This window comes from Triplophysa rosa, linkage group LG25 (assembly GCF_024868665.1).
Source record: "Triplophysa rosa linkage group LG25, Trosa_1v2, whole genome shotgun sequence".
In the NCBI taxonomy this organism is placed as follows: domain Eukaryota; kingdom Metazoa; phylum Chordata; class Actinopteri; order Cypriniformes; family Nemacheilidae; genus Triplophysa; species Triplophysa rosa.
The window spans coordinates 3,618,793-3,631,803 of NC_079914.1; the positions used below are offsets into that span (position 1 = coordinate 3,618,793).

At 40.0% G+C, this 13,011-nt stretch overlaps 1 protein-coding gene across 4 annotated transcripts; it reads right to left on the minus strand.

The window, feature by feature from the left end:
- Positions 1 to 2,508: 2,508 nt before the first annotated feature.
- On the minus strand, positions 2,509 to 8,009 carry si:ch1073-214b20.2 (hepatocyte cell adhesion molecule-like). 4 transcript variants are annotated; one of them, XM_057325124.1, is made up of 5 exons: positions 7,911 to 8,002; positions 7,414 to 7,749; positions 6,810 to 6,869; positions 6,419 to 6,703; positions 2,509 to 2,740 (listed from the first exon to the last, which is right to left on the minus strand). In XM_057325124.1, the coding sequence occupies exons 2-5, from the start codon at positions 7,721 to 7,723 to the stop codon at positions 2,634 to 2,636; spliced, it is 762 nt and encodes a 253-aa protein (XP_057181107.1). In that variant the 5' UTR covers positions 7,724 to 7,749; positions 7,911 to 8,002; the 3' UTR covers positions 2,509 to 2,633. The 4 variants fall into 4 exon arrangements, with proteins under 4 accessions (XP_057181107.1, XP_057181106.1, XP_057181105.1 ...); XM_057325123.1 differs by having other exon boundaries at positions 7,822 to 7,917; XM_057325122.1 differs by lacking the exon at positions 2,509 to 2,740 and having other exon boundaries at positions 4,349 to 6,703; positions 7,911 to 8,009.
- Positions 8,010 to 13,011: the final 5,002 nt, after the last annotated feature.

Below are 13,011 nucleotides of genomic sequence, written 5' to 3' on the forward strand. Positions count from 1 at the left end.
GATTTTACAAATTTTAGGTGGCAAAACTGTACAGAGTTTGATATTTGATTTATGATTTGCCCATGCATGAGATGTCAGGAAAACAAGTTGAAAATGAGAATCAGGACACAGAACACATGGGCAGGTCCAGTCGGCAGTACAGGATCAGGGTTCTCAGGGGTTGAGAAGCACAGAGGGCTGTTGGGTGGTGGTGAGAGAAGGGGAGGGGCTGGGGGGGGTGATGCGGTCCCAGGATGGTTCAGGCAACCAGGGCACATCAAGGCACAGGACATAAACCACCAGAGAAATAAACAGGGGAGGTAATGACAGGATCATTACTGGACAGGAAAACAATAATAAGACAATTAGCCTAATAAGATAACAGGAGGGTGAAGTTTAGAAAACCAACTCTAAGAAGCTTCGTTGTATACTGTCACTAACCAACGAATATCACAAAACATTGAGCATACAAACGCAGTAGCCTAATAAAAACCCAATTGGACAAACTTTTAAACAGTTGTAATATGCAACTATTTGTTATGTCATGTTATATGAGCTCATTTAGGTCACACAAAAATGTAGTAAAACCTTTTCCCACATTTTATTAAGCTTGAGCTAAATGAATCCACACCTCTACATACCTCTCAATCATCTGGAGCAAAAATTCAGGGTAAAAACAGATTCATCCATGTTAATTGGAGTTTTTTTTGAATCCTTTTGTTCACTTCTCTGTAACTCAGTGTCCTATGAGGAACTTCCTGTGCTCACATTTAAGAAAATAATTCAAACTAAATGGACCTGGCAACCCTAATCCCCGATTTACATTTGTTTGTTCACTACTGTAGGTGTGGTCAGGAAATTGTGGGACAGTCTCAAAATCTCCATATTCAACTGCAGCTCATAACAAATGAAAGATCACATTCAAATATACACACAAGTTAGTGCTGTAGTACTCGAGTCCGGACTCGAGACGTTTTTTTATGATCTCGGAATTGTCTTGGACTCGTGGGTATTTGCACTCGGACTTGGTCATGGTCTCGACAAATGTTCTAATCGGTCTCGACCGAGTCCAGCGATATATGTTTTCTTTTCTCCTTCAAAACAAAACATTGATAGAGCATGCTTCTTGTGATCCGAAAACTGTTGCCGACTCAAGAACGAGAGCCGCGCGTGTTCATAAGTTCTCTCTTCACACAGCAGTTCAGTTCAGTGTGTGCTGTTGATGTAATTAAATAACTCCGGTATATTGGTTCAAGTCCTCGGGACTGTCATGCCTGCCAGAAAGTGAAGAACTGAATTAATTTGTGGGTAATATTAAGTGTTTACGGGAGACGCTAAACGCGAACAATTCAGGTGAACTGGTTCGACCGGTTCACTTAAAACAATGAACCGGTTCAAATGAACGGATTCGTCCGCGGCGCGAACTGAACAGCATCAATCATTCATCAGGCACGATGTCAGCGAGCAGCGGCATAATAACATTTGGTTTTATATACCATACAGAATTTATTGACAGTGCGCTTAAAAGGAAACTTTTTGCAACAAAACTTTCTCCGAAACCTGTGGGACAACATCCAGTTTTGTAAGAAACCTGCAAAGGCATCACAAAGAGAGGTAAGTTAATGCCATGTTTCAGNATTTATGATTTGCCCATGCATGAGATGTCAGGAAAACAAGATGAAAATGAGAATCAGGACACAGAACACATGGGCAGGTCCAGTCGGCAGTACAGGATCAGGGTTCTCAGGGGTTGAGAAGCACAGAGGGCTGTTGGGTGGTGGTGAGAGAAGGGGAGGGGCTGGGGGGGTGATGCGGTCCCAGGATGGTTCAGGCAACCAGGGCACATCAAGGCACAGGACATAAACCACCAGAGAAATAAACAGGGGAGGTAATGACAGGATCATTACTGGACAGGAAAACAATAATAAGACAATTAGCCTAATAAGATAACAGGAGGGTGAAGTTTAGAAAACCAACTCTAAGAAGCTTCGTTGTATACTATCACTAACCAACGAATATCACAAAACATTGAGCATACAAACGCAGTAGCCTAATAAAAACCCAATTGGACAAACTTTTAAACAGTTGTAATATGCAACTATTTGTTATGTCATGTTATATGAGCTCATTTAGGTCACACAAAAATGTAGTAAAACCTTTTCCCACATTTTATTAAGCTTGAGCTAAATGAATCCACACCTCTACATACCTCTCAATCATCTGGAGCAAAAATTCAGGGTAAAAACAGATTCATCCATGTTAATTGGAGTTTTTTTTGAATCCTTTTGTTCACTTCTTTGTAACTCAGTGTCCTATGAGGAACTTCCTGTGCTCACATTTAAGAAAATAATTCAAACTAAATGGACCTGGCAACCCTAATCCCCGATTTACATCTGTTTGTTCACTACTGTAGGTGTGGTCAGGAAATTGTGGGACAGTCTCAAAATCTCCATATTCAACTGCAGCTCATAGATAACAAATGAAAGATCACATTCAAATATACACACAAGTACACATACACAGAAGCTTTCACATTACCTTCATTTTATTTTAACTTGATTCTTTTACAATCCGTTTTTCATTTGTGATTTACTGCACAACAGTTTTTATATATCACAAGGACATCAGGGAACTGGGGTGAATTCAACTTCTCTTCAGGATCTGAAGTCATAAACAAGTATAGCAACAGTAGCCACACCCACCAGAGCCGAGATGACTAATCGAATTACAGCTTTAGTAAAATCACATGAGTGAACCAGATCTGAGGAGACAAAAAGCATACAGACATACAATATTAATGATGGGGACAACACTTGTCTTGTTTTTCTCTGTACTCTGTTTTGAATAATTATGCAACTCACAAGTATTTGAAATGCACAGTTGTAGTTTTATACATTTTGGTTACAACCTGTAGACATGAAAACACATTTTCATAAGCAGGTACCTGTTCGTGTTTTCTGCTCTGCCAGGCCTTTATTGCAACCACCTTCAACTTAATCTTGTTGCAAAGCCAAATACTGTAATTTCTTGTTAACATAGTTTAAAATATTTAGTTGCACTGTCGAGGAGGCTGACGTAGAATTGGAAAGGGGGATGACCAGGGTGACGCAGGAAGGGAAGCCTCCAGGATGACGCTCCTCGCACCGATAGGCTATAAGAGCCATCAGCAGTAATGGATGCCAGGGCGGAGTAGGAGAAGATCAGGAAGAAGCCGGAGCAAGAGAAAGCAGATCCAGCACCAGAAGCCAGGGAGGTGTGGCCAGTCCATGGAGCCAGTCAGGCGCTGGCAGCAACAGAAGCGAAGAACTTATATTGTCAAGAAGTGAAAGCCAAAAGAATGTTCCATTGCAACACCAGCGTCCAGCAGCAGCCCTACGCTTCCATCATTATGGAGTGAAATCAACTCGGCTGTCCACTAGGTTTTTGCTGTCGCTTTGGCAATATCAGCTGCTTTGTTTAAAAAAAGTACATTAAAGCTGAAATCAAACCTGAATGATGACAACGCAGAATAACATTCAATCACTAGACTAGCGATCATTAAATCCTTTTAACAGTTTATTTTACAGACTTTGTGTTTAAAGTCTTCAATTCTTCTCAAAAACCTTTGCTCTCTAGAAACCATGTCAGTTTTGATTGAAATTCTTTTAAGTTAAAGTTTTAGCATTATAATCACCGAATTAATACCAACATGTGAAATTAAATTAAGGACATGCATTAGAAAAATTGGGAATGTTGGACAATAAATAGACGGAATATAACAGCTTGACAGTAAACTGTTTTTGCAGAAGTGTCTAATATTAATGTCTGTTAAAACAAGACTTAAAAACAGCCACTGTCTCCAAAATATATTTAATTATTCAATAATGACGGACACATTCGAAGCGAATGAAAAAGCATCAAACTTTCGCCTCTTGGGTTCTATACTCTTTGCCGGAAGCCAGGGAGGTGCAGATTACACCAGGAGCCAGAGACCGTTGAACAGGTTCAGCTTCTGAGACACATGAGATAAGAGCACAGGAGTTGTAGGTGGATTCCGTATCCATGACACTGGAGACAGGACACAGAAGTTACAGACATGAGCATGACACTTGGTCTTCCTCTCCGACAAGAGGGATCTAGCAACGGTAATTCAGCCAAGGTGTGTGTTGCCCAGACACATCCAGCCGCCACTGAGCTGACTTTGGGACAAGAGTGGGCACTGATCTGAGCTTTGGGACGAGAGCGGGCACTGAGCTGACTTTGGGACAAGAGTGGGCACTGGGCTGAGCTTTGGGACGAGAGCGGGCACTGAGCTGACTTTTGGACGAGAGCGGGCACTGGGCTGAGCTTTGGGACGANACACAGAAGTTACAGACATGAGCATGACACTTGGTCTTCCTCTCCGACAAGAGGGATCTAGCAACGGTAATTCAGCCAAGGTGTGTGTTGCCCAGACACATCCAGCCGCCACTGAGCTGACTTTGGGACAAGAGTGGGCACTGATCTGAGCTTTGGGACGAGAGCGGGCACTGAGCTGACTTTGGGACAAGAGTGGGCACTGGGCTGAGCTTTGGGACGAGAGCGGGCACTGAGCTGACTTTTGGACGAGAGCGGGCACTGGGCTGAGCTTTGGGACGAGAGCGGGCACTGAGCTGACTTTTGGACAAGAGTGGGCACTGGGCTGAGCTTTGGGACGAGAGCGGGCACTGAGCTGACTTTTGGACGAGAGCGGGCACTGGGCTGAGCTTTGGGACGAGAGCGGGCACTGAGCTGACTTTTGGACAAGAGTGGGCACTGGGCTGAGCTTTGGGACGAGAGCGGGCACTGAGCTGACCTTTGGGACAAGAGTGGGCACTGGGCTGAGCTTTGGGACGAGAGCGGGCACTGAGCTGACTTTTGGACAAGAGTGGGCACTGGGCTGAGATTTGGGACAAGAGTGGGCACGGCATTGGGCTGAGCTTTGGGATGAGAGCCGGCACTGGGCTGAGCTTTGGGACTGGGCTGAGCTTTGGGATGAGAGTGTGCACTGGGCTGAGCTTTGGGACGAGAGCGGGCACTGAGTTGAGCTTTGGGACAAGAGCGGGCACTGATCTGAGCTTTGGGACAAGAGTGGGCACTGGGCTGAGCTTTGGTACGAGAGCCGGCACTGGGCTGACTTTGGGACAAGAGTGGGCATTTGGCTGAGCTTTGGGACGAGAGCGAGCACTGAGCTGAGCTTTGGGACAAGAGTGGGCACTGGGCTGAGCTTTGGGACGAGAGCCGGCACTGGGCTGGCTTTGGGACGAGAGCCGGCACTGGGCTGACTTTAGGACAAGAGTGGGCATTGGGCTGAGCTTTGGGACGAGAGCGAGCACTGAGCTGAGCTTTGGGACAAGAGTGGGCACTGGGCTGAGCTTTGGGACAAGAGTGGGCATTGGGCTGAGCTTTGGGACAAGAGCGAGCACTGAGCTGAGCTTTGGGACAAGAGTGGGCACTGGGCTGACTTTGAGGAAGTGTGCAAATTCTGGAGCTTGTGGCTAAACTCGGGAGCAGATCAAGAGACGATCAAATTTCTGGAGTGTATGATGAAGAAGAGTAGACTTTGGAGCGGACTCTTTTGTGATCTCTTTGCCCAGAGCCGAACTTTCTGCCCAGAGGGATGGACACTGATGAAATGGTGTTGACCTTGAGATATGTGGAGGTTTTGGGCGTAGGCTTGGGGTGAGCTGGAGCAGTCAGCTGGATGCTGGATGGAACTGGATGGTTATTACATTTGTCTTCATCGCTTCTCCATTAAAAAAATTAGAGCCATTTAACTAGAGGACATACTTAATCAAATCGACTAGGGGCAACTTATATACTGTAGATCCATAGACAGAAAATAATATAAATAATCATCCAGTCTCACCTGAGAACAAGCATTGAGCATAGCATCGCTCCAGCTCACCAGATGGGAAAAAAACACACAATTCCTTTACATACTGCTCCAGAGACCGACCACTTTGATGGAGGTATTTCAGTAAAGACCATGAATCAACACCCGCAGCCAAACAACCTCGGCTCATAACACATTTCAAATATGAGTTGGTATGCTTTCGATCGTGAGCAGTTACTTTTGTCTGCATACTATTACCCTGATACAAATTAGTCTTGAGACTAATTCACCGTGATCTAACAAATGCAAACAAACATGTATGCTGGTGTTTGTTGGATCAGTGCGAATTAGCCGTTGCTTTCGTAAGCCATGTTTTCCAGAACTTTGCTTTTTGAAAATTTTCAAACTGTAAACAGCATCCTGAACACTTCATAGTTTATGATCTGTTGTCAGACAATTTTTTGGAGTACAAGAGAAAAATCAAGACAAATGTCTATTATGTTTCCTGAAAAGCAGAATGTCTGTATTGCCTGCATCCGATAAAATAGCTAAAATTCAGAACGATTTAAATCATATGATTTGTTTTAATAGAAGAGTAAAACTAACTGGTATGTTGTGGACAGTGTTCCTGAAAGTTGAGTTGTGTTGTCAGGTTGTTGACTGGATTAGCAGCCACACAGTAATAAGTGTTGTTATTTCTCTCTTGAATCTCCAGTGAGAGTGAGAGAGAGATGTTGCGGTCAGGACTGCTGGTCTGGTTCAATCTCTCATTGTTCTTAAACCATGACAGAGAAACATCTGCTCCATTGTCAGCTGAACACATCACTGCACACACCTCACAGGAAAAACTTTCATCTGGATCAATACAAGAAGCTGGGTATTTCTGACAGTCTAGTGGAAGAACATACAAACAACATACAAACATTTAGGCTATTCAGATCTATTCAGACTGTCATCAGACTTCTACATTCGACCAATGAGCAAAACAGACACTTACCAGAAGTTTGACACACACTGACCACAGAGCTGCTCGCAATGACCGGTAATGAAACAGGTGCTTCAAAATAACAGAAATGAAATGTGATGAAAACATTTCTCAGCTGACAATCAAAGCAATTATATTTTATTCTTAACAATTTTTATTAGGTACACTTAGTGCAATATAACTCTTATGGCAAAAAAAAGGTGCTATCCCAACAAACAAACAAAAATCTGTTATTGAGGAAATGAATAAAAACTGTGTGATGATCACAGACAACAGACAACATTCATCCGCGCAGAGCAGCAGTGTCCAAGCACAATCCACATAAAGAAAATAACTCCAGAAATAACTGCAATTTTGTTTTAAACACAGATAGTGATAAAGAGACAAAATGTTACACTGAATAAAAATAAATAATAATAAGTGTCTCCACTTTAAATTGCTCACGTTTTCAAGTGTATAGCTAATTTTTTATATTTGAATATAATCAGTGAAATATTACATGCATATTACATTTTGGTTAAACATTTTTACCGATGCCACATTTTACAAATTTAAATTTTTTGCTATAAGAGAAAAGTAATTCAGAAAAAAGACTGAATTTGTCAGTGTAACTCACCATAAACTGTAAAATTGAATCTTCTGTATTTGGTTGTTGTGTTGATAATTTGTGCTTTATAAAGTCCAGAGTGAACGCTACTGATGTTTCTGATGATGAGAGATCCAGTCTGACTGTCCATCTGCAGTTTACCTTTCATGACACTTACATGACCGTCAAATATATAGATCTTCAGCTTATAGATTTCAGCTATGAGAGTGTCTGGATTCTTCCTTCCAAACATCCACAGTATCTGTACATCATCTTTCATGATAGAAACACCAGTGTGTAGAGTCACATCATCTCCTTCTGTCACAAAGACTTTCTTCATTACATCCGTCTCGACACCAAACACACCTGAAAAACATGAGACCATTTCTTACACATCAAAACACAAACAATCAACAAACAACATGTGAAATGACTTACCACACAGAATAATCAGAACTGAAGTAAACATTTTCCCTAGCAGGAAGTGTAGATATATGATATAGGTTTGTGTGTGAAAAGACCTTTACCTCAAACGTATGCACGCACGCACACATGCACCAGCAGAAACCACATCCCCCTAGTACAGGTTTCAGATAGACTCTAACTCACATTTTATCTGCTGAGTCATATTACTATACATTACACTTTGACTTTACTAAATACATTTTACAGTGGGAGGACCAATTAAATATTAGATTGAACTGTTCTCAAACTTGGGTGATATAGTCAAGTCCTCTAGTTTCTACAGGGAGTTGAGTAGTTAAGTTCTTGTTAAAACCTTCAACAATCCACCGGTTGCTTTTGTGTACAGGGGCTTGGTGGTGTTGTCAGCAAACTGCGCCTCCTCCCTGATCACTGTGCAGTCCCTCTGATAGAAGAAGATATGGATTCAAAGGGATCATTTTGTGTTGTGAGAAAAGCGAGCATTCTTTCTGTCAGTTCACCCCTTGTGTTTGCTATTCAACAGCCTCTTAATCCCAGCCCGGCTACACAAGGTTAGTGAGAGAACAAGTGCATGCTAGTCACGGACCGGTTTACTTTTTTGCAACCTATTTGCATAGAAGTGTGTCTGGTACAACATGTAGCTTTGGGTTAAAGTGCCCTTCAGGAATTTAACTTGAAGCTTCTCTGTGCACAAAACAATTCACATTAACCAGAATGTTTTACGGCTCGGTTTCTATTTGAAGTTGATACCAGAAGTGAGAATTGTCAGACACCATACAAAAAGTCATGGTGATAAACAGAAGCTTTGTTAAAGGTTAAACCACAAAGCTGCGTGTTTCACTTTTATGAAACCAAATACAGAGGAAGATGTTTATGAACACAATAAACGCATGTTTCTGTTTCAGAACCGTTCACTAGTGAGAGTTCCTTCACATTTGACACTGGTGTTTACATTTTGGAAGATGAAAATAGAAATAGGCATATGATGAATCTGTGGTTAAGGCTTTGTTGCTGTATAGGGTAAAATGAGGATATGTCTGGCAATGATGGTGTGTGTAATACTGTTTAATAAGGAGACAGTCGTAGCATTTAGAAACTTTAATCAACAGCAACAATAGTACAAGTTAACTTCACATGGCTCAGTGACAAACACCTTAACTAAAAACCCCAATAAACATATATCTGGCTGTCACTTACCATGTTTACCCATTTTATACAGTATACGTATACTGACGGTCATGATTAAAAGCACAACCTACTCCCCAGTGACAAACGTAATGACACACTTGAAACATTATAAACAAAGCATTTCATGTACAACAGTTGAGAAAACACATTTAATAACTTTGGGCCTGTTTAACAACACTTGCAGTCCAGCCATAAACAAGAATGTATGCAGAGAAATTTATCTTTATAATGAGATCATAATTCTTTTTCAGGCTTTCCATCATACAATGACAATATTTATCTTCTCAATATATGCATCTTACATTATCATAATTTCTTTGTTTGATTGTGAGTAGTGTATGGGTTAGCTCACTAACGTCATGTGAATCTAGTGCCACTTTCTGCCAGTAATTTATCCGTTTATTTTATAGACATTTCTATCAAATCTAAAACGCAACATATTTTTGCAGTGCAAAATTTCAAATACAGATAAAACCGCTGTAGAAAATAATATAGGTCAGAGCTGTAGCTCACCGTTTAGTGCTCCAGACATAATACGATCTGTGTTGGCTCACAGGGACCGGGGTTCCAGTCCGACCCGAATCATGACCTGATCCTATACCCCTTCTCTCACCCTCATGCTCCTGTCTGCCTCCACTATCCTATATACAAATAAAAAGCCAAAACCCCCCAAATATATATATATATAAAGAAAATAATAATGCAGAAATTTCCTTCATAATAATACAGTATATTGTGCCCTACTGTATATTTACAGTGAGGGTTCTTATCAACCACACACTGTATTTACTGTATGTAATGTGTCAAAACAGCAATTGATAAAGGTAATAGATATCCTTCAATGTTTGCAGCTGTCTGGGAGCTCAGGATTGTCAGAGGATATGAAATTAAACCATATTCCCGGCCCTGGCAGACTGAACCACGGATGCGGTGGATCTCTGATCAATTTGTTTCTGGTGCCCACTGCTAAGTACTACAGTACGTAAGTGACAGCTTTACCTACTATTTTTTCATTTTATTGTGAATTTAGTGATTGATTTTAGTGATATCTGCCAAAGATAGGACTTGGTCTTGGATGAATAAAAATGTTGAAAAGTTGCTGCAAAAAAAAGGAATGAAAACTTGCTGCAAATATGACCAATAAATGAGGAGACTATGTGGTGTGATCTATATAAAGGAAGCTAGTGTAAGCTTCCTGAGCTGAGCCCTGCTCAGTCAAATAGTGAAGTGTAACCTGACAAATGTTCTGAATCTGATGATTTTTGTTGATACACAACACGTATTTACTCTTTAATGCATTTAATGCACAAAGGCAAAAGCCAGTTGTATTTCATCAACGAATATCTAAAGTCAGCTCTTCATTTTGTGCAAATAACGTAGAAGATGCATGTCCATCTGTTCCTGCTGCAAAAGTGCTCTTTTATAGAACCCTAGATAGTGTATTACTGCCACCTGCTGTTGTGTCAGTTTATTGAGAATATACAGCAAAAATATCCAATGCAAATCTGAGTCAGAGAGAAGGTATGTTCTTTTTTCAGAATGGTTGAAAATATTCAGTAATTTAAAAAGAAAAATAAAGATGTAAATATAATGGCTAATAATACTCAAAATAACAACAGAAAGAAAAAAAATATTTAAATTGGATTTTTTAGTGTGGCTCCTCTCCCATTTGTTTACATGGAGCGGGCGGGGTTTATGACCTGTACTGCAGCCAGCCACCAGTGGACGATCAAAGTGCCAGCAGCTTGTGAGGCAAACCCTGGATGGCTTCAAGAACCATGCTTATGTAGACAGAGGTAAGGAGATGCAGGTGACAATGATTGAGCTTAAGTCGTTGCTAAGGATTGTTGGAATTGTAGTCCAGAGTGACTGTAAAGGTCCAGGGGGGTTCCCTCTTGTGGAACTGATCCTAACAACTGTACTGTAGGTGTACAGTTACATCTGAAATGAAAACGCTAAATTTGTTTCTCAGACTGCACAAGAATGCTGTTGTTTGTCTCCTCATTTATCAATGGTGTGTTTGTCTCTGGAAAATTCTCTCTTCTGTGAGTGCCGTTTCCTGTGGCATCTGTATAAAAATACAGAACGCATCATTAAAACACATACAAAATACCACTCAATGATTTTTATTAAGAGAAATAAAGCACAGGTGCACACAGCTGTATGATATCTTACTGTTATGTAGAGCTCCTTCCTCTTCAGACACGACTGTTAAAGAGAATCACACAGTGTAAAACTGAATAATCTGAACGTAATGCAATAATAATAATGTGAAACTGAATCTGACTTAAATCTCACCTTCTTGTAGCTCTATTTGTCCGTGACCTGTAAAAAGTAAATTAAAACAAATACATAAATGGCAACCATTTAGGATGAAATTGTACATTGTTTGTTTACAAAGTTATATTGGTATTTTGATTTAAATGTTACAGAAACATTTCGCTGTAAATTTGTTGATAATTTCCCCATCTTTGTGGTAAAAATGAAACAGTGATGCACAATATGGCATGAAAAATGATCAAGGCTTCTTATGGACTGTAAAACATCGCCTTGGTTTTGTAGAAGGTTTGCCAGTAACTTACTGTAGATTTAATTACTACTTAATACTACTTTCCTATTAGTACTGTTTTCAATTTGAGTTAAACGTTACTTTAATCAAAACGAAAACACTTTAACTTTTGAAATTCAAAATGGGCAATAAAATAAATTTTTACTGGTATTAGCACAGCAACACTGGAAAAAATGATATTCTTGCTAAGCATTTTTGTTTTGTTTTCTAGTAAAAATATTTAAAACTTTTTAAATTATGATGCATTTACATAACAATAAAAGTGACCTAAGATATTTATTCTTGTTTTATGAAAAAAAAGAACTAGGTAAGTTCATGTTTTAAACAAAATTGTAAATAAAATCTACAGTAAGTTACTGGCAGCCTTCACAAAAACGTTTTACAGTAGGTAAAAAATAAAATATTATGACTTCCTAGTTGTTTGTGTAGCGACTTTGCACATGTGCAGGTATAAAAGCTGGTATTAATACTTGCCCTCGTGGTTTGTTTGTCTACGTTTTTTGTAGCAGCAATAACCACCCACAGCTCCCAGCACCAGCACAGCTCCCAGCACCAGCACCACTGCTCCCAGCACTATCCCGAAGTACTTAAAAGAATTTGCTTCTGTAATGGACAAAGACAGACAGTCAGTAGTAAGTAATTGGTGTTGCCATGTCCGAATGCCACAATGAAACAACAGCACATTTAGAGAATAACAGATCCAGCATATAAACATTTGTTTTGCATACAGTACTAGGGATAAAAAGTAGACATTTTATAAAACATTTTATACATTTATTTTTAAAAAACAGATAATTGCATTTTAAAGAAAAGTAAAGAGTTTGCATACCTGATAAATAGGGAAAAAAAGAGAACTCCACACTTAACATGATAAGATATCGCTATTGTTTAACCAACAATTTACCATTGTTTTGGTACCAGGAGAGAGTCTGTCCCGGTGATCCGTTCTTCACAGGACAGGACAGCACACATTGTGGGTTTGTAGAATTTTGAGGGCAGTCCGTGGTAATGACAGGATGAGGCAGATGAGCTGAGAAACACAAAAAGTAACACATTTCTGACAACAAATTCAAAATTAAATGCAGGAAAGATTGAAAAGTTTAACATGTAGATAGAGTCTTATCTACAAATGAGCAAATGAGAATTGTAGTTTTTTAAGCATTTGTAAATCTATACATATCTTTTTTTCTGTTGAACACAAAGAAAGATATTTGAAAGAATGTTAGCATTTTTCAGTACTGGGACATCAACAACTACCATAGTAGCATATTTTGAAGAATTTAGGAAAACAAACCGTTCTAGGGCACCGTTGACTTCCATTTTACTGTTCCTACAATGGTAGTCAATGTCCCAGAACTGAATATTGCAAAAATTATTCCAAAAATATTTCTCTGTGTTCATCAGAACAAAGTAATTGAGTGATTCAG